Source organism: Anser cygnoides, chromosome 1 (assembly GCF_040182565.1).
Source record: "Anser cygnoides isolate HZ-2024a breed goose chromosome 1, Taihu_goose_T2T_genome, whole genome shotgun sequence".
Lineage (NCBI taxonomy): Eukaryota > Metazoa > Chordata > Aves > Anseriformes > Anatidae > Anser > Anser cygnoides.
In genome coordinates this window covers 38,726,443-38,748,642 of record NC_089873.1, presented here as the reverse complement: position 1 = coordinate 38,748,642, position 22,200 = coordinate 38,726,443, and the positions used below count along the sequence as shown (strand labels likewise).

Here is a 22,200-nt window from a genome sequence, read left to right as displayed (position 1 = left end):
CTGGCATCAAACCTTTTTGAAAGGCATTGGCCCTGTCCCAGATGAACCTGTTGACACTGAGGATAATGGACTCTCATTAACTGTATTGGCAGTAAGCAAATATAACCTTGTGCTTGAACCATATAGGGGATGACATAAATGCTTGTTCTTTATACTGTTTTTTGGTATTTGTGGGTGGGTGGGGGGGTGACTACATAAAAAAGTCTCTTTGCTAAGAGTATCATTGCAAAATAGAAAGTCCCTGCATCCTTTTCCTGACCCCTTCATGTGTAGGCCCTGTAACAGACCTGTTAAATGACACTTGAATTTAGGCTGTAAATAAGGGTCATAGCTGAGCCTAGTATTCTGATCTCATTTGCTGCTGAAACTGGAAGGGATTACATGAGATCACAGACTGCAGGCAGAAAACACGGAGTTATGAGTTTAAGGTTGCTAATACCATCCAGTTGAACAGGATTATTTCTCTGCCTCCACTATGTCATGCAATTTTGCAAAACTAGACTTACCAGATATGGTGTGTCCCTTATGTTTAAGGCACCTAGACAGCTATGGGGTGGTCAAATTTGTAGAAGCGTCTGGTATTTAAAGCTGCAGCTGAAGTCAGTGATAGCTGTCTTTTCAGCATAAAGAAAGCAATATAAAGCTAACAACCCTCAAAAATCAGTTTGCTGGTGTTTCAAATTGGCTCCTAAGAGAGATGAAAACTTTTGGTTCTATTTTTTTCTGTGCTCCAGTGCCTTATCTGTAAAATAAGGATAACATCAGTCTTCAAACAGGAATATGAATATATATTAATGCTTATGATTTATTCATATTCATTTTTTATGAACATGACAAAACAACAACAACAACAATGGAGATAATTAACAATTTGGTCCCCCCTAGCAGGGTTTGGAATATCTTTTTTGTGCTTAAATTAGTGGCTTACTGAAATATACCAGTGTCATGCAAATGAAATTGTTTTCAAAGTTCACCCTGAATACAAAATAGGAGAATTACACTTATTTTTAAAATAAGTCAGTTGCAAGCATGTACAAAGTTGGTCAGTAGAAGAGGTCTCTGTATAGAAGATCTCTAGTTGGAGGGACAGCGGAATTAATGGTAACGTTGCTTGAAAGTGTAAGTGAAGAAAATGTTTCTTGTTTGACTCCTACTGAGTTCAGCAAGACACAACTTCATGACTGTCACTCTTCCTAAATGAAAAAGATTGTATTGTATTAATGAAATGCGTGATTCCATCACTACTCTCCTCTTTTAAAAGGGAACAACCTTTTGGTTTTAAAAGGGAACAACTGAGATGCGTTGACTGATCTCTGACGTGAAAGCAGGCAACTCTCTGAAAAATGAATATGAAACAAAATATTAAATAGTTGCTCATTAAGTGGCACTACTCATTGTTTACTCTGACCAAAATAAGGGTTCTGGGTACAGAAAACAAAATTGAGTTCATATAATATATGTCATAATACAGATACAAAGTATGAAAGTAACTGTTAGAGCAGCAGTCTTTATTCTGTCATTCCTTAATTTTTAAATGCTGGGTTTTGTTGTTGTTTTGTTTTGTTTTTCCACTCTACTAATGTTTTTTTCAATTCTATGTGTACATCAAGATATCAGGAAGAGGATCACTATATAAACTGAGATCAATACACTACGCATTGTCCTCAGAGACCTCAATCCTATATAGAGTAAGATACTACATAAACCTTTATGAACTCATAGATAGAAGATAATTCAAAGGGAGAAACTAAACTACTGTATTCAAAACTACTCCTTTGTACTTCTAAATATATTAAAATAAGAATTATCGATGAGATTTGCAAAACAGGATAGAGAATATAATTAGAACTCTTCCACTAGAATTAGTTAAATTCCAAGTTGGTCACAGTATTTTAGCCACAGATTCTGTCATTAAAGAGAAAAAAAAAAAAGACTTAATGGAGGTATATCCATTTTCATAACACTTTCCCTTGGACATTCCTTATGGTCATTTCTGACCAGAGAAAGAAAGAAAGGGAGCAAGAGATGCGTACACCTTTAAACAAGAGTAAGCAACAATATCATCATATTTTAACCAGATAAAATGCTCTAAAGGACAGGGGAAGTTCATGAAATCACTGTTGGCCTAGCAACTTGCTACAATTTTGTTTCAGAATAGGACAGAAGGAATTAATGATGACCAAAATTCTGATCCCAAACCATTAAAAGAAAACATAATAGAAATTACATGTGTATGTCCATTGACCAACTTTGATTTTATGTAAAGCAGTGTAAACTCCAGAGTAATTAGTGAATAAACATTTTTAGAACAGTAAAATTCCCATCTAGGAAAACTCCCAAACCTATCTCCTCTCTTACAAAGTAGTACACATGTAATCTTAATAATAGGCTTAAAGCGATTGAAGTCAAGGGAACTTTTGCATAGATGTAAAGTTGTTGGAATATATGGCTGTGTGATTCTCTGTTTCCAGCTGGGTATGGCTGGACAACAGATAGAGAGATAAAGATTATATATATATATTTTTTTGCAATTCTAGATCTAAACAAAAGTACCAGAAATGCAGAGATTAATTAGGACAACACTGGCTGGAGAGGAAGAAATAAATGTAGGTCGTATTACAAGTAATAATGTCCTAGATATAAACTTACACAGGGAATAATTAATTCAATATATTTTGTCTTTTCTCACATGCAGGGAAAAGAAATGATAATTTGTTTTAAGACAAAGAAATTAGCCTTTTAAGATGATTTAGTATAGTGACCACCCTACTGAAACTTCAGTAGGAGGTTTCAGAGCACACCTTTCTGAATACACTTAGACTAGAAGGACCAAATTTAGAAGTCCAGTCTCATGAAATATGCACCTAAGGAAAGTAAGTCAGAAGTCTAAGTTTATGTTAATGTAGCTTACACCATAGGATCAGAAGAAGGTGCAAGTTCTGCCAACTTAGACTCTCCTTTAAGTTTGGTCCATTAATTGAAACGAGATGAAGTAAATACAGGAACTTCCTCCCGTTCCCGTAAGAACTGTTCCATTCCTATAAAACATCTATCTGCCACTGTGAAGCTAAGATCTCTACCATGAGCCTGTAAGTCAGCAGCCACATTAGGCTTACATGGAACTGTGACAGCCACTTTGAAATAAAAGCAAACATTGGAGCATAATAGTTCTACAAATATTAGGACAAAATGAAATAAATGTGTTCAAAGAAAGTGGGTACAGAAGTGGCAATATTTGAATGATCAAGTCAGGTTATCCATATTCATGGCAATCTAGAAGCAACTTTTACAATATATAGTGCAATTTAGAGTATTAGCCCACAACAAGATCATTGTAAGGGACAAATAATTCTTTGAATAGTCCAATCTTTTGCCACAGAGTTCTTCATGGAACTAGACTTGCATAGGAGCACTCATGGTAAAGCCTCAAAAAAGTTACTGAGTATGTAATGAAAAGGGCAGATTGAGGATTCATAATCATCCATTAAAACTGTACAGAATGAAAAATAATTAAAACTACACAAAAAACAATGGACTACAGAAGTGCTTTTGGTATGCAGTACATCGAGCCTTGCAATGTATGCAACATTCAGCCTTGCTATCTGTTGTGGAAATTTAAACAGATGTCTTGGTATGAGGGCATCTTTTAAGTTAACTCAGTTTAGTGATCTCCTTACTACAGGCTCTCTGGGGAATTAATGATGGTTTTCTTTCTTTCTTTCTTTTCTTTCTTTTCTTTCTTTCTTTCTTTCTTTCTTTCTTTCTTTCTTTCTTTCTTTCTTTCTTTCTTTCTTTCTTTCTTTCTTTCTTTCTTTCTTTCTTTCTTTCTTTCTTTCTTTCTTTCTTTCTTTCTTTTTCTTTTTTCATGTGTATTTTCAGGCTTTCTGTGTGGGAGACTGCCAAAAGGTATTACTAATACAAATGAGATGAAGATGCTCTTTCTTAAATCCTTGAAAACCTCATTCCCAATGCAGAATTTTGTATTATATTTACACAGTCATATATTAATAAAATAAAAATGAAAATGCTTGACCCACAAGATTTGTTTCCTTCTGAAGCTGGGATAGAAAACTGCTTTACTCTGGGTCTCGCTCAGATATCAGCTTGATGCCTGAGAGCCATGCTTAAGGCTGCTATAATGCATGTTTTTTAGAAACATACATTCCAAGGACACACCAAGAATGCAAAATTGTCCCTTGTCCTGCACATCTTCCCTAAGCACAGATTTGATTCTACAGGAAACACTGCTGAATGGTTACCCTTAGGGAAGGATAGCAAAATGATTATTCTTACATAACTTAGTTTAATTACAAAGCATTCTGAAGTGAGAAATCACTTAAAAGTCTCTGTAAGTAATATTAGAAGAAGCTTAATCATATAAAGATTCGATGAACAAAGGGAAAATTAAAACTTGTCTGGCCTTTCTTGCAGCATGTCAAAGCTTTCTAAGTTGTCTAGTCATTTCATAAAACAAGAACAAGGAAAAAAGAAATAAAGTTCTCTGGTGTTAGCAACAATTTTTCACTTTGATTTTTGATTTTTTGATGAGGTTATACATGACATCTAATAAAGTATCCTCAAAGCCAGAGGACTGAAAGATTCTTTTTTGCAGATTGTGTCTTGTTAAAGGCTGCTCTTTAGCCAGCCTCCATATCCATCTTGGGAGTAGCTTTTCTCCCTGGACTTGCAAACATTTGTGAAGAAAAGTTATTGTTTCTAGTGCTCACTTGTGCAGACTATTGAGTTTTTCAGCCATAAATAGTATTAAGAAAACCTTAGTAAGCTTTCTGTCATGAGAGGTTGCCTTGGAAGACTTTATCTGAAGGAACTATTCAATAGTTACCACCATACAGAATAAGCAATAGTGTAGGACCAGCAAGAGTTTCTATATTTGTAATAGCAGTGTCTTTCTTTAATTTTTATTTAATTGGTTTGACAAACTCTAATCTAAGGTTGTTAAAATCAGTATTATTATGCCCATATTGTTAGTGGGGAAGAAGAGTTATAGGATTTCACGTCCAGCCTATCTCTAAGGAACAAGCCATTACCAGAACTGAGGGGAGAGTCAAGAGACAAGAGCCTTTCTCTTCTGAGCACAGCTCACAGTTCCGAAAGCTCTCTGCTGACCTGTGGTATCACATACCTACCTACATCTTGCTGGCAGTTCACTTGAAATATTCCATCTAAAGTGCGGATGCATGATCAGTGCTGGCTGAGCCACGGTGGGTCTTTCCCAAGAAGCACATTCTCATCCTTCTCTGGCCATCTAGCCCTTCGGCTCCCTCAGCCAAGGCCAATGCTTATATGGCCAGGTGAAAATGAAGAGATCTTTTTGGACTTTGTGTGTGTGTGTTTGCTGGGATACCTTCCAGACGAACCAGTTCCCTGATCCAGCTGTCCACATGGCTGCTTGAGTGCCTGCACTGGAAAATGGGAGGCAGCAGGGCTGGGTGCAGGGATGACTCTCTCAGGGATGACTTTCTCAGGGACAGCTCGGTTTTAGGTTGGTTTAAGATGGACATGAAACAATACCCTTATCTCTGAGAACCGGAGCTTCACAGAACCATATGGTTTAATAAACAGCAATCTAACCAGTACACAACAAGTACAGATGAATCCAAGAAAAGACTTGCCAGCTGCTTTCAAGGAGGTTGAGCAAGTTGCATGCTTGTTTACTGCATCACTAAACATTCATTCTTAAACTGCTGATTGGCATTTTTTTATATCTAGAAAGATACCTTTTCATTTCTCCCCCCAAAATAAAATTTTAGTTCAAAACACCACAATGTGTACTTGTCACTATAGGAGATCGCAGTGTGTATTGTTTATTTGTTTGTCTGTGTAGAGACCCATTTTGCATAAATCACTGCAGAGAAATAGAGGATCTTTTTATTACACAACTAAGTTTTCCAAAAACGTCTTATTTTCTTGTTCAGGAAATGGTACCATTGTTTACTTGAAACAGATATGTTGATTAAGTGGCCTGGAGGAATTTTGTTTAAAGATACAGACTAGCTATCATTGTGAGTAGCAGTGTTGCATTGTTCATGACAACAGCAATTAGGAGGATATTTTGATCTGAAGATAATTAGCAAAAATGGCAAAAAGCTATTCCAAAAATTGACAACTTTTCCAAATGTTGAAAGCTGAAATTGCTTCAGCTGGTGGGACAAATTTCAGATTTCTCAAAAATGTTGCTTAGTATCAACAAGAAATTAACTATGAAGAGTCTGTAATTTCCATGGTATTAACTGAAATGCATTTCATATGCCAATTAGGAGACCTGACAGAGTGCTATGTCATCATCTTAAATCCCTCACATTTGGTTATCCTGTAGTCAGGTTAGCGCGATGTTGATGACCAGAAAGACTACTCTCAGTCCCTTTCCCCATGAAATGCCCCACTGAATCCTCCCCATTGCTTTTTCCCGACAAAAGTATCCATAACATTTCTACCTTCTGTCCCATCTCCTCCGCCTCCAGTCTTCCCACCTCCTCAAAACCTCTATGGACATTCCTCCCCTTCCTTTTGCCCACTTAGTTCCCTGAAATCCATCATTCCCCAACCCACTGGACTTCCCACCAAACCCTCCTGGCTCTCCCTGTTGTTAGTCTTGTGCTCCTACTTACCCAGGGACCCATTATGCTCCAGTTGCAAAATTAAATTCTGCTGTTCCAGAAATAATCTATTTTCAAATTAGATCTAATTTTGTGTGTATTACTGAAAGGGCAAGTATAAGCCAATTTAAGAGGAGAAAGACAAAACATTTTACAATTGTATTACAATACCCAGCATACAACACCCAAGACATTTGTCTTGAATGGGGTCACATTCCCATGCTTTCCATATCTAAATAAACAAATGCTTTCACCCACCGTGGAGCAGAACTGACCTGTTCCACCATAGCACATGCCGATGTATCATCAGACAGTAGCTCAAAATCTGCTGTATGCAGATTTCGCTGTTTGCAAGATAGGATGAGTGAGAGGCTTGTCAAGCAGCTAGTTGTGGTTCCAGATTCTCCAGCTAATTCAGTGCTTGTCTGGACAGCTCTAAACTATACCAGCTGCTAATAGTCCCCCTTGGGATCGTTTTCTAATTGCAGATTACCAGACACAGCAGGGTATCCCTTTCTTCTCTGGGGGTAATCCTTGTGCTGGGATGGAGGGAAGGAGATTTATGAACCAAATATGCAAGCCTCAGCTGAGAGCTGCTTGAATGGTAGACACAGCAAATAAGCTGGTGAATGCTTGAACAACTCATTGTGCTTTGGTGCTCTTTCATGCAGGGGATCCAACTTTCACCATGCTAAGAAGCAGCCTGTTAATTCAGCACTGTGGGTGTTACACACCAGGATGGCTTCACTGCAGTTTATTCCAGTGATTGGTATCTGGCTTTACGCTAATTCAGGACTGTGAAGTTGTATCAGGTTCATGTTTCTGTGTTGTCACTTGTACTGAACTTTCTTATCTGGTCCATCTCACTTAAGGAAAACTATCTCAAGTTTTTTTCCCACACCACAAATCTGATCATCAGGTCCTTGGCATTAAATAGATGCAAAGAACCTGAAGCTCCAGTTCGTAAGTCTTGGACATTATTTCAAATGAGAAAGTTTTAAAAGCAGTGGCAATCCTTAAAAAAATTAATTCTTGCTAGTGACCTCTTTTTATTTCTCACCAAGAATATTTTGCATATTATAATGTGTATAATTACTTTTTTCTTAGTAATCTTTGGAAAGTGCAGAAATCCTGCAGACTGATGACGAAACACAGAGTAAGATTTCAAAACCCAAGATCAGCTGTGTGACTTGGCTCTTCAAGGTCACAAAACCTTCCAGAAAATCTTTTTACTGTTGAGACGCACCTCAACTGTATGTCTGTAAAGTATCAATCTTACAGTGCTCCCTAACTCTTGTGTGAAGAATTTTTCACACCTGTTGCTTGTGACAGGATTTTCTTAACCTGTCACTAGGTGGCAACACAGCCACTCGCATCATTGCACTACTTCGACCTACTCCTACCTCTGGAACTCTGCTGAGATCCACAGGTGAGAGTTTCACATCAAAAATGTGTTTTCTTCCTACAAAACCCGTGCTCCGGTGCTAGCTTTAATAGTCACCCGTCGAATAGATTTGAATGGACGATTCTGAATGTCACTGCGAGGCGAGCAGCTGATGCTGTTTACAGCAATACGGCTTTGTTTGTCTCCCTTCGTTAGAGGGGTCATTGTGCACTGGAGAGCTGAGAGTGATACTGCAATCAGTTTCAGCCCTAACACATACAGTGCCTCATTTTGAACCACTGATGCCAGTGGGAGATTTATTACAATTTTGTACAGGATTTGGTCATTAGTACTGACTTTTAACAACAGCTGTGTATACCAGAATATTATTTGCCCAGGTTGGATTAAACTGACCTTCTGAAAAGTGGCTCAAGAGCAACAGGTATCCTCAAGCTTTGTACTTTCAGGTACAATGCAGGCTGAAAACAATCAAACAAACAAACAAAAAATGGATTCAGTAACATGTAACTCATATAATGCTAAAAAAAAAGCTGACTTGTCTTAACTTGCAAGCAATCTTGGAAACAATCTATCATTTCAAAGTGTTTTTGAGATTCCTAAAAACTGTAATGATCTCATGTAACCATGACTCTGTTAGCTACGGTAAAGGGTGGTGTAATTTCAAGAGGCGATAACGCTGTGACTACCTAGTATCAAAGGTGTTGTTCCTCATTTCACTGAGATTAATTTTTACAGCCCCCTGTCATTTCACAATGCTGCCAACACCCTACTCTTCTTAGAGTCATAGTTCTCTGCTTTCATGTGATTACGATGGGACCGTTTCCAAGCATGTATATATTGGATTACCAGCTGAACATATTTTCTTCTCTGCTTACTCAAATGGTGTCACCAGATTGTCTTTCAAGGAGCCTATAAATATATATATATATATTCAAGTCTCACAAACTGAAATGTGAAGCTCACATACTTGACTTCTCCCTCCTGCTTCTCTGGAGACATTCACTGTGTAACCCCACAGCTTCTCTCCCATTGCATGTAGCAAATGCAAGTAACTGTGACCAACTGTTTTCTTTAAGTGAAGAAGGTAAATGACATCCATATTTAGGTCTTACAAAAAATTTCTTTGACAACAGGTGAGAAGGTCTTGTCAAGTTATGGGAGTTAGAATTTGGTGGAGTTGAAATATGGGAGAAGGGCTATGGGGCTGTCACCTCCCCGCTAACGCCATGCTAGAAGGAACAGTATTCAACAGAAGTACATTGCGATACTACAGATTGTGCTAAAATATACTTTGATTTTTTTTCTAAAGCTTCTGGGTTAAAAAAATATAAATAAATAAAATTTAAAAAGTGGTAACTTCATTTACTGATAACTTTTTTTTTTTTTATTAGAGTCTTCTAACCAGGATTCGGGACTTGTTATTTGGGATTAGCTCACACATTCATTTGCTTCAGTATCCTTTTTTTTTTTTTTACATTGACCAGGATGAGAAACTTCAGAAGAAGGCAGAGGAAATCCTTCTGCAGATTGTGATGAAAACTGCCATTTTACTTTCTCAGGAAAATTCTCCAGAATTTACAGACAATTGTATTCCAACATCATATTTTACAAGAAATGTTGATGCTCTCCTGTCTTTTGCTGCTGGAGCCTAGCCTCACTTTTTTTTCTTTATTTTTTCCTCTGAGCCTTTTTCAATCCTAAAGAAGACAACAAAAGGTGATGAAAAAGCCTTTGTGGTGGATCCCAAGAATAGGATATCCCCAAGGCAATGTGGTTAGTGCAAAACCAAGGAAAGCATTTAATTCTGTAGATAGAATCCAGCCCTTTCAACAAGTGAATCCTATTAACAACTCGTTTAAAAAAAAAAAAAAAAAAAAAGCTAAACGGGGATATTGCTAGATTTGGACACCAAATCCTCTCAGGAGCCCCGTGCACGCAGCAGGTTATGTCCCGGGGCATGGCAGCCCTCACCCCCCGGTACCACACGGGCTCCTTTTCCTCAGGGCTCCCCCACCTCATGTTCAGGCCCCTTCTCTCCCCTCGACCTCCACTGAGAGCCACAAGGAGGAAGAGGAGGAGAAGGAGGAGAAAGAGGAAGGTGGCGGTCCCACTCCGAGGAGCCCGGTGAGGGCCGCGCTACCAGCAGCCGCCCGGCGCTCAGGTGCGAGCCGTTGGCGGGGCGGGCGGAGGGGAGGGAGATGGCGGGGAGGGGTCCCCCCGCTTCACCTCCTCCCTCCGTGCCCCTGGGCGGGCCGGGGGGAGCTGAGTGGAGGAAGCCGGCGTCAGTCAGGGGCAGGGCGAGGCCGGGCGGCGGGGGATGGCGGCCCCCGCCCGGCGCCGGGGCTCCAGTCGTGGAGAGCGGCGGCACCATGCGGGCGGCCGCCGGGGTAGGAGCGGGGCGGGGAAGGCACCTGCTGCCCGCCGGGGGCCGGCGTGCTGAGGGCGGGGGGCTGCCCCTCAGGGCTTCGCTGAGAGAGGGTCTGGGGGTCTCTGGTTCCTCTGCTTCTTTCTAGGAGGTGGCGGGCGTCCTCTGCCTGGTGGCCCTGGCGGCAGCGCTGGATTTCGGGTACCACCACACCGAGGAGCTGGAGGCGTACCTGAGGGAGGTTCACGCCGCCCACCCGTCCCTCACCCACCTGCACAGCATCGGGCGCTCGGTGGAAGGTAGGTGCGGCCAGGACCGGCTCTTTTGGGGTCGTGCCGGATCGCTGCCCGTAAAGCTGTCCTCCGAAGCCCCCAGGAGGGTCCCCGTAACTTCGTGCCGTGGCCTTGGGTGGCGGCGGGGCTGCTAAGTGCCGGGTGCCTCTGCTTCAGCCTCTCCTGAGTTTCCTCTTCCTCTTGCTTGGACGTGAGTAACAATCCCTGATGGCACCTACGGTGCTGCGGCTAGGGTAGGAGCTCTCCCGGCACCTACTTCTCTTCGAGACTGAAACCTCGACGGAGTGGCAATTTCAGAAACAGGGATGTTGCTGAGCTTGAGATGTAGCTGCCCCTCTGCGAGGTACCCGCTCGAGGTGGGGCTGTGATAGCAGCGCGGGGTCTCTAACTAAACCTTACGTTTAAAGGATCGTCTCTTCTGGCTTTATCTATTTGACTAAAGCAGGACTGACTAGAAAAAAAGGATTTCAAATTCCATACTGGAATCCGGTTTTAAGTAAAGAACTGGGGTTTTAGTCTCAAACTCTATAGGAAAATAGCTTGATCAATAATTGCCTTTTTAGCCTCATATAGGTATTTTGGCTTATCTGTGATTGGTACTTCCTTACGATAATTTTTGGAGAAAAAAAAAAAAAAGCTTTTTCTATCCCCTGAAGAGATTAGAAAGGTTAGTATTTGTTAGCATTTATTTATTATACTTTAATGTTCATTTGTTTAGTTTTAAATGGAAAAAAGCTAAGTAGACTTCAAAAAATGCTTTTATATGATGTATAAAATTACATCACTCTTTAGAAACATCATTTGTTCTTTTAATCCTACTTCATATCACTACAGTAAGGCCAGGTGAAACTTGTGTTTTACTTTTTTTGTTAGTAGTTTTTGTTTAAAATCTATGTGCTTCTAGGTAGATAAACATGAAGAGCACTAGTAGCTTCTATCTCTTCACACATCCTTCCTTGTGTTATTGTGTGTCTTCAATTTCTTCTTTAAATATGCACTCCTACTTGTCTGGGACTTTTCTTTGGAAAGAGTCTGGTCAGTTTCAGTGAGGTATCAAACCCCTGTCTTGTTGCTATGGATGTGTAACCTTGTCTCTGCACGTCCACACTTCTTTCTAAGAAAGTCTCATGGAAAGACTCAAACTAGACGAGGAATCTTAAAGTTAAGTTGTGTTGCTCTTGCTTTCATCAAAGGCAGAATCCTATTGAAATATGTTATTCACCCACACAAGAGAAGGCTAGTCCCTTTACGTACGGTTCCCTCAAGTACAAACTACTAACTATCAACATCTCCATATTCCTACCTCGAGGGGACTTAGCTAACTTTTTTTAACCATAGGGCTAGATTTCGACTTCTGCTGTAAATTCTGTAGAGTTCTGTGAAACATGTTAGAGGATGGAACTGAGCTAGGGTCTTATTTTCTTTGATAATATTACAAGAAAGTCTTGTGACAACGGTGGCTATGTAATTTTGTTTAAAATTTCAGTTTTGGTTGACAGGCTGAAGTTCTAGTCCTCTTTTCTCAGTTAAGCTGTTGAAAACAATGTGCATATGCATGCACACGCTTGTATGGATTTACTAGTGTGTCCTACTAAATTGTCTAACCGATTAGCTAAACCATGGTAGCATAATTATGGATAAGAAACAGAAAATAATTTAAATATTATAAAGCCGAGAATGTCATGTAGTAAGTCTTCTTTTCAACCCTTGATACATCTGATACGGAGATTGTAGATGATAAATACAAAATCTTATGAACTGAGTGGTGTCTGTAAGGACACCAGATGTGACTTCGCTGTTTCCATGAATGGCTATTGTTTTCATTTTATTTTTTCTTTAGTCTAGGTCTCATTCTAATTTTATTTAACAACCTAGCATTATATACTGTCATCTAGGTTTGGATTATGAAGAAAGTGAACTGAAAGCTTGATTTTATTTATTTATGGCTTGTGTAGACCTGGAGTTCCCCAAGGCTATAGGGTCCACCCTTGAAGCCTCAGTGTGGAAGGACAATACGGACCTCTGTATCACCACTTCAGGAGGTGGTTGCTTGTAGTTCTTTGTCAGGAATATCTAAACATTCTTCATGATGGAAGTCTCACATGCTCCAGGCAGACTATAGAATAATTGAGGTCTGGAGGCTGTCTAACTTGAGGCCCTGTTCTAAGCAGGGCTAACTTTAAATTACGATGCTCAGAGCATTCTCCACTTGAGTTTTGACTATCTGCAAGGATGGAGATTCTGTAGGACCTCTGGGTACCTGATCCAGTACTTAACTACCTTTGCTGTGAGAATGTATTCTCTTGCATCTGATCAGAATTTGCTTTGCACCTCTAAGAAGGGTCTGGGTCCATCTTCTCTAGAATCTTCCTTTAGATAGTGGGAGGTTGTAGCTGTGTGATTCTCCAGGTTAAACAAACCGACCTACTTCAGCCTCTTCTCAGGTCTAGTGTGCTTCTGCCTTGTAATCATCTCAGCGGCTTTCTGCTGGACTTCCACCAGTGTGGTGTTATCCCTTTTGCACTGGGGAGCCCGTAGCTGGGCATGGTACTGCAGTTATAACTTTACTAGTGCTGACTGGGGGCGAATAACCATTTCCCTCCAACTGCTGGTTTATGTTCTTGCTGATGCAGCCCAGCATAGAGGTTCCTATTCTGCTGCAAGAGCATGCTGCCGGCTCGTGTTCATCTTACTGTCCCCATGGACACCCCTTCAACTCCTAGCTTGCAGATCTGCAACCTACATAGTCAGTTTGCAGCCTGTGCAAGCATGGGGTTAGTTTCTTGGGTTGATAATCCCAATGTGAGGCGCTTCTGTTCCAGGAGGAGGACTTTGCATTTGCCCTTGTCATGAGTCGTCTGTTGAGAAATTCCTTCAGCTTGTCAAGGCCCCTCTGAATGGCAGCCTCAGTATTGACCCCTGAGGATCAATGCTGATAAGTTGCTGTCACTTGACCCACCAACTGACCATCGGTTAATTGCTCAGTCTAACAGCCAGTTTCCGACGTTGCTGTAGTCTACTGATCTAATCCACATGTTCCTAACTTGTTTGCAAAGATACTTTGAGGGATAGTGCTGAAAGCCTTGCGAAGGTCAAGGTTAAAGAAAGCTAGTACTCGTGTCTCTCCCACTGAGCTTTCATTTCTTCGTGGAAAGCTAAGCAGTCAAGTATGATTTGCTGTGGATAAACGTGAGGTGAGATTTAGAAAGCAGGTTTATTTTTGATGCACATAAACAGTGAGGTACAAAACAAAGCCAGTACCAAGAGCTTCACTGGAAACCAAGGTAAAAGATGCTCAATCTGTTTTGTGATTTACATCACAAAAAAATTACATGGAAATTCACAGCTTCTCTGTCAGATTTCTGGGAAGATTTCTAGACTAGCAATGACCTGTTCATTCTTCAGATGTGTACATTTCCTAACATTCCTGCAAAAGGAACATTAGTGCTTCAGTTACTTCTGACGCGGTGTATAAACACAGTGGAAAAAGCTTAAGCAATGGTATCAAAGGTAATAAATCCTCAATACCTGGCAAGGATATCTGGCTCATGCAGGCTGAACATCAGGCGCTGCGTTCTGGGCTGCTTCCATGTATGACTAATGATGGCTTTTTTCTTTACAAGTTGGAAGGAAAAAAAGCTCCTGAAACCTGGTATTGACAGAGCTGGCTATTCACAGGCTAGTCAATAGCAGCTGACAGTTCTCATAAACGCTGTGTGAAGAATCCACTTATTATGCAATTAAGTTCTAGAAAATACTGGTTCCTCCCTTCCCAGAGACCCGTCCATACAGCTACGAAAGGCATGTGTCTGCCAGGAGAAACTTTGCTTCCCTCACAGGGTTACTTCAGGCCAAACAATGGAAATGTGTGATGGTTCAGGGTAATATCCTGGTTCTTTGTCTCTGATGCGTTGTTAAATAAGCTAGTAAAAGCTCTTTGGCAGGAGCTGCCTTCTCTAATCTGCGCAGCATTCAACCTCAGCACAGTATGTGTGCTGTATGGTAATAGGGAAGGCCCCAGAGCTGCGTCAGCCTAGAGGATGGGACCTGGTGTAGTCATAATTCACCTGGCCTGCCTAATACCTGCCTTATGAAACACAGACTGACTATAGCAAACAGATCTTACAATGTGTATTATTAAAAAGAAGATATTTCAATGTGTGTGTTGTCCGTGGTGCTTCATTGTTGAAGACTTTTTTTTCCTTTTTTTTCTTTTTTTTTTTTAAAGAAAAGGTGAATAGAGGGGAGGAATGGGAAAGCAGACTTAAGGATTCTAAAAGGTGGAACTGGTGACCTCACTGAGAGCAAAAAACCAAGCAATATTGAAACAGCTGAGTGGCTTTTGTAGTAGATCCCCACTTTCAGAACTTTTCAGATACACTCTGGATTCAGATGAAGTGATAGCATGGCAGTTTCAGCTTGTTTTAGATCTATCTTTTCTGGAGGCCAGTCTGCATTTTTAGAATTCCAGTCCCACTGGAACAGTTGTAAACATCTTCCTGAAGCTAGTTCCTCCTCACTGAGCAAAGAAAGCTGTATATGCTTAAAGTATAAAGTACCTCTGTGTCTGCACATTGAAGAGCTGGCTTAGCAGGCTAACCTTTATTTGTTGGATTCTGTCATTGGAGAAACGAAAAGCAAAACAAACCAAACTGACCAAATTTTATTATGGTTTCACTAAAAATTTTTGGAAATAGCTACTTACAACAGGGCTATTGAAAAGTTGGTAATTTTTTCTTTTTTCAGGTGAGAACTATGTGGTTTAACCATCCTATTCTGCTGTTTACTCTTCAGTGGCTCTGTTTGTTGCTTTTAAATTGAAGCATTCCAGCCATTGATCTTAAACACATCACCAACTTTCACTAGACCACCAAAAAAAAGCTCATTTATCAGCATTCTGCTATCCCCACTCTACAAACAGAGGCTGAAACATGCAGGCTGCTTTAGGTTGGGTTGCTGTGTGTGTGCGCGCATGTTGGAGCTCATCGTGTCCCCTTCCCTGCCCACATTTGTGGGTTTCCCTTCTCAGGCAGCAGAAGGGAACGCCGGGTGCTCGGGGCTCCATGCGATAAGCAGCAGCGACTCAGCCCAAGGGCAGGTTGGAGATAGGACCATGTAGCGGGGTGGGAAGTGCGTGCCTACCTGGTGATGTAGCCAGCAGAGAACCTAGGCACCTGTCCCAGACACCATTCTGTGCAGACATCAGTGGAAGTTGTGCCCGAGGTATGCCAGGAATTGATGTTAATCTGCTAACTGCTGTTACAGCATGATCAACACCTATAGGTATTTAGGGGAGGCTCTTCAACAGGGGAGTGTGGCCTTCGGGGTCATTGCACTCCAGTAAAAGGATCTTAATAATAAAAGATCAGCTACTGTATTTGTCTAGTCTAACTGTTGGCAGTCTGTGTATTTAGCTGACAAATGGGGAAAAATAGGAATTTCTTTTCAGGGATTTCTTGTGATACGACATGGAAGGAGCCTGGGTAACTACCGTCAGCAGTACAATGCACTGCAAGCTTTATTGCACTTACATCAGAAACAATTTAGGTTCTGGATGCTTTTGAGTACTAGAAAACAAGTTTTACTGTTGGAGGAAACAAAACTGAAACGTGTATCCATAAAGTGTTTGTACTTCACTGGAATTGCTCTTACCTGGTTAGTTTCTGGGGTCCTGGCACTGCATTGCTATAGAATGAGAAGGCTGTGCCTAGCTCAGTGTACTCTGAGGTAAGCTTCTCAGTGCTACTCATTAGTAAATGCTCACACAAACCAAATGTGAGTATCGATGTTTCTAAAAAGAGAAAAACCATGAAGGTGATAAAGGCAACTGTAAGTTTTCAAGACAAAGAGAAATTGTATAGAGGAAAATCCATGGGAATGTGATGCCTTTAAAGAGAATATTGAGATAATTTTTTCTGTGTATACATAGTGAGAGAGATGTTTGTGTATAGGAGTATTACCCTCTGTTTGTTCCATTTGAGTGACTGCTGCAGATGGCTTTCCTCCTGTCTCCGGTCCTTGATAACGTCTCCTGTTCCCTTCCCCCTTCCTTGTCTCCTACCCCACAAGTTTCCCTAGTCCTGTGAATCGCAGGCTCACCATGCAAGCATGTCGTGTGTAGATAATATAAGCATTGAGATTTTCAGTGTTCATTTTTAGAAACAGGAATGAATGGGATGTTTCCCACTCTGAGGGCCCCATGTGAAGCACACTAAAGTCACTTGGCTCAAGTCTGAAGTTCCCTTTAAAAAAAAAAAGGGCACTCTAGAACTTATTGTGATAGTTACTTTTACCCATTCTTGGCTGCTTCTTTTCTGATCTACCCCCTTACATGCCACTTTTTCTCTTCGGTCTCTTTCTTCCTAACCATCTTTGTTCTAGTTTTTGGCAGTACTTGGGGCATAAGAAATGTATGTTAACAAGATTCTAGATAGATTTACGTGTTCATTTTATTATTGAAATTGTTTGGGATCATGGATGGGCTTGATGTTAACAGCCTTGTAAACTCTGTTTGCAGGGTATTATGTGAGTTACTGTGATGGGAAGGGAAAAAGAACAGAAGAGGAGGAGAAGGATTGGGGTCTTCAGAGCTTATCTGTTCAAGTTAAATCATGACTTCAAAAATAAAGCATGACTTTATAAGCAAGAAAGTATTAGTTTGCATTTCAAAAAATCTTTAGCTTCCAATTGAGCTTTACTCTAAATCAAGTGCTTAAATAGAGCTTACCTTTACTGCATCAGCTTTAAAGTCTGTTTCTACTAGCTAAAGCTAAAAAGCTTTAAATGTTGAAAGATATTTTTTTCAACAGATTTCCTCTGGCTGCATCTTCTAGCGCTTTAGCTACTAGAATTAGTCTAACTGTGAATACTGTGCATGTCTCTCTGGAGAAGAAAAGCTACAGCACTTCTGCCTTCTGCACCAGTAGTTTGACTGCTGTAGTGTGACAGGTAGTTTTGCGTGCAATTTGTCTTCCAATAGCCGAGTATTACAATGTTTGGCTGATAACATGACTTCACACTGCTTTCCTGTCAGTAATGCCCTGGCAGAATGCCTGTGCTTTCTACACAATTTATAAAGAGTGCATAGCTTGGTCATCGTCAGGTGTTTGCCTTGAAAGACAGAAAAGCCCTTGAAGAAGTTGATCTTTGAGGTGCAGTAACTGACTGTAAGCATGTTCCTGTTCTCTTGCAGTAAAGGTGAAATAATTTGCTTAAATCTTCTTCCATATGTTTGCTGTGAATTGGTCAATCATTTCTGCCTTCTACATGGCAAACACCCAAAAAATAATAGTGAAAGTGTGTGTATATATGTGCAGGTTTTTTGCATACATACATGCATACAAATGAAACTCAAACTCAATTCTTGCAGAAAATCTTGTGGGAAGTTGTTTTTTTCAGTGAAATTTGCCAGATCAAGGATTTGTCCTGGGAGGGGAGGGAAGATTTGCAAACAAATGTTTGAAGGAAACCTTTCCTAGCAACATAGTCCAAACACTTCTTGTATAAAAACTTATCTCGTACTGGGATCTTTGTTGTAACTTTGAAATGGAAATGTGATCTATTTAGAAATAGTCCACTCGCTGTTCCTGTGAGCAGTTTATCTAAAACCAGTGCTGTGGGAAAAGTTGCAGCTCTCCTGTCTCTTCTCTACCGATTGCTTTCTAGTTGTCTAGAAGCAGAACATACGTCAAGCTTTTCTTCATGTCTTTAGAAGCTGTGAAAGTCTTCAACATACAGCTGTCCTGTTTTCCCTCGGTAAGACTGCAGATTTCCATGTTTGCTTAGAAGTAGACAGAAGTGACAACTGGATATCATAAATAGTACCGGTAAACTTCCCAATGCCAGGGACCTTGTGTAACTTAAAATCAGCGAGTGTGGCTGGTGGGTACACTTTGGTTCATATCTATCTCCATGTCCTTTAACTGGTGTTGGGAAAGTAAAGATGTAGAAAGAAACAAAAATACCCCCCTTAAAACAAGCAAACCCACAGAGCTCAGTATGCTAGGAAACTTCAGGTGTACAGTAGACAAGTTACTTGTTTTCTTCCCTTGCTTTTTGGAGCATTGTATATAAATTTCTAGCCATGCAAATAAGAAGATTGGTCCTTATACCCAGGATCACAATCCTTGTTTCGTTTATAACTGTACTGACAATTCAACTTGAATTTGCTCCTTGCTGATTGCAAGGAATAAATTGAATGTCTACTTACACTTCAAGTTAGTTTTTATATGTAACTCAGTGTCAGTTTAAGCTGATCCTAAACATTCACTTCCTCAGATTGCTGTGGAATATCACAAGAAGAGAATGAGATGCTCCAATAAAAATAGAAAACATATCCATAATTGAAGAGATGGTCTTCTACTACCAGATTGGGTCTCTCCGTAATCCTGTCACAGATTACGTTTGCTGGTCTCTGGGCCATACTACAAGGTCTGTGTTTCTCTAGGAACAGGGAAAATCAGGTGAATGTTGATGTTAGTGGTCAGCAGTGGGAGTTGATTGCAACTTGCAGTATAATGTTATTAATTTTTAAACAAATTCTAGTTGGAATTCCTTGAAAAGAAAAAAGCTGTCTGCGTTTCACCCCCAGATGATAGTCCTGTCTGCATTTTCCTCTTATTTGTGAGGAGAACACAGTAACACGTCCCTCCTTCCCCACTCCGGGGGATGCAGCTTGTTGGTAGAAAAGTATTTCCAGCAGCTTTCCATCCTCTTCGCACAGAAGAAGAGCAGCACACCTTGCATGCTTTCTGGATGGCCTTTCTGCCCATGCCTTCTGGCTGTACACCCCTGGGGCTATCAGTCTTGCTGATTCTCAGGGTTCCCTAATTAAAGCTTTACTGTACGTAACTGTGGTATGGCAGATTGTGTTCAGCTAGCTCAGTGAGTACGAACGTGAACCTACTTACTAGATGTACAGAGGCAAGATGTGACTTCTAACCCTGAAGCATTTGTTCCTTAGACAGTTCTACGCTTGGTCATGCACAGAAGAGATCTAGTTTTTTTTTTTTTAAGGCTGGCTTTTCTCTTGGGAATGAAAGCTGAACGTGCACGATTGCTATTTTGGCTTTTTCAATGTTTTTTGTGAATTAGGTTACTGGAGATGGCAGGTAGGGGAAAATGCATAGGGCTGGGCGAAGCTCTCTTTCCCCTCCCAGCCAAGACTGCCCTGCCTGTGAGTGGCTCCACTTCTGACTCAGTAACTCTTATAATCTCTGCAGTGGTTGAGATGTGGCAGAGGTTAGATGATGCTTCTAAGCAGATCATGCTGCAGTTTGGTGTCTAAGGCTTGCTTACTCATTTTTTGGTTGTTATGGGAAAGGTCAGCCTGTGGTAGTTGAAGTTATTTAATTGAATGGTTGTAGCTGCTGTGTTAACTTGCTGAGGTCACAGTGGATTTAGGACAGCTGAGCAGTATTTCCTGTTTGTCCCTAGCGAATGTTCCACATCCAAGGGTCAGCAGTTACCTGGGACACTTAAGCAGGGAGAGCTTGTGCAGATCTGAAAAAGTAACGTTTGTCTTAAGGTTAAAATAAAGCAAACTATCCTTTCAGTAAGAAATGCAGCCCGACTGTGTTGGTTCAGAAGTCCAGTCTGGTCCAGTATTCTTTTTTCCAAGAACAGCTAGAGAAAAAAGCTAGAAAATATCCAGGAGTAGGCTAAGCACAGAATGATACTTCCTCAGTATGCGCTGCTGGCAACGTGCAAATCAGGTTTCTGACAAAGCACCATGGTGGACCTGAAGTAAGTTAAAATACGAAGCTTGCTTTGCACAGCTGTGTGAGGCTGATCTCAAAATCCAAGAGAAAATGGACACAACATGTGACTACCAAAATCCAAGAGGAAACAGAGGCCACCACCACATGTGACAACCTTTGTCTCTTCAAGAAGCACTGCCTGGATTTTACGTTCTTGTAATTTTTGTTAAAACAGGTTGCCTTTCCTAAAAGACAGTCGTTAATATTTCTAATTTTCTTTTGTTACCCGTTTTGAGAGAGAATCTAGAAGTGGTTGGTCAAACTAGGCTAACTTATTAATTAAATCAGGAACAAAGATGATGATACGGATTGAACTTTTTAAAATAAGTTAATTGATCTTGCATTTTTTCCCCTCCAGCCAGTTTAATTAAGAAGAAAAAGCCACTCACTTGTGTGAGTGCCAGTGTTGAGATGTGTATTGCTGGAAGCTTCCCATACATGTGGCAAATGTAATGCATGGGGTATGCCATGAATGCTAGTGGGGTGTGCATAGCGAGCGTCTTGACAAGGCACCTCAGTGTGCTGCGACCCTCAAAGTACACCAGTGACTTCTGAGCCATCAAGGGCAACAGCCGGTAGTTTTCTCTTAGTTTTCTACTCCTTCTGCCTTTGAGTGGCAGGAACAGTTTTTGGCCTCCTCTGCCTTTGGTGGCAGAAGGGTAGGCCAAATAAAACCAGTTAATCTGGATAAATTGCACTTAAAAACAAGCCACCCCCCTTCCTTGTGCCTGGCTTGCATTATGGGCAGTCACTTTGCTTGGAATGATCCAGTGGTGTTACTGTGAATGGGTAATGTTTCTTTTATATACACAATTGCTTTTCTGAAAACTGCTGGGTGTATACCAGTTTCACACCTCTCTCAGAAAATAAAATAAGACACATTTAGAATTAGGTTTAAAAACCCTGTGCTAATAGAAGCAAGAGTTGGTGAAGAAGGAAAAAGTCTGTTTGGTTTCTGGGAGTGAATATGAAAGCAGGTAGTGTAAATAACAGGGGATGCCCATTCGGGCTGATTCTGTGTCTGTGGCGTTCTCCTCTCAGCGACCAACACTGAATAAGGTTAGTGTATATAAATTTAGAAATGGTGTTCCCTTCTGGGTTGTTCTTGTTTGGATCTTTTTATTTCCTTCTATTTCTTGTGTTCAAAGACAAGGTGCTGTTGTAGAAACCGTGCTCTGCATTGGCGCTTTTTAATGTTTTGACGTATAAAGAGTGCTCAGCTTGATTATGAGAACTGGAAGTGGTACTGCACAAAGTCATACGTACGTAGGAAATAAAGGGTTGTCATCATCATAACATACGAGTCCCATGACAGTGCTTAGGCAGCTGTGGATGTCGCAATCAACCGAAGAGTTGTAAACCTTTAGGTAGATAAGGCAGCACATGAACTATGAACTGTTCTGAACCCTTCAATTCTCAAATGCTTTGGTTACAAATAAACAGCACCTGGCTTTCCAAGGGTCATTCCTCCAGTCCTGCTCATCAGGTACTGACTCCAAATTGGATTAGCTGGTATAGTCTGTGGAAATAGGTGCTTATTGAATAGTGGGGAGTTATTTTTATTTATTTGAGTGAGGGGTGGCCTTAAGCCTGTAAGAAGGGATACGTGAGAAGCAAGCAGAAGGATTAAGCAGTGGGCTCAGCGTAGTAACTGCATCAGTGACGGTGCATCTCTTGTTGAAAAGTTCTGGTCCTTTGTATCTCAAAAATACTGCAAACTTTCTGAGATGGAACAGCCAGTACTAGTCCTCAGAAGGCTAAC

At 40.8% G+C, this 22,200-nt stretch overlaps 1 protein-coding gene and 1 long non-coding RNA gene across 2 annotated transcripts in view; one reads left to right on the top strand and one right to left on the bottom strand.

Moving 5' to 3' along the window:
* Positions 1-621: 621 nt before the first annotated feature.
* LOC125182939 (uncharacterized) lies at positions 622-10,254 on the bottom strand. The gene is made up of 3 exons (XR_007163782.2): positions 10,037-10,254; positions 8,416-8,480; positions 622-1,336 (listed from the first exon to the last, which is right to left on the bottom strand). It is a non-coding gene; the product is annotated as an uncharacterized lncRNA (long non-coding RNA).
* Positions 10,255-10,268: 14 nt separating this feature from the next.
* The window catches only part of CPM (carboxypeptidase M), a 32,806-nt gene continuing 20,874 nt past the window's right edge, over positions 10,269-22,200 (top strand). Inside the window, exons 1-2 of the mRNA XM_066992798.1 lie at positions 10,269-10,409; positions 10,536-10,690. Of these exons, the coding sequence (XP_066848899.1) occupies positions 10,392-10,409; positions 10,536-10,690 (173 nt within the window). The 5' untranslated portion in view covers positions 10,269-10,391. The remainder of the gene's footprint in view (positions 10,410-10,535; positions 10,691-22,200) is intronic.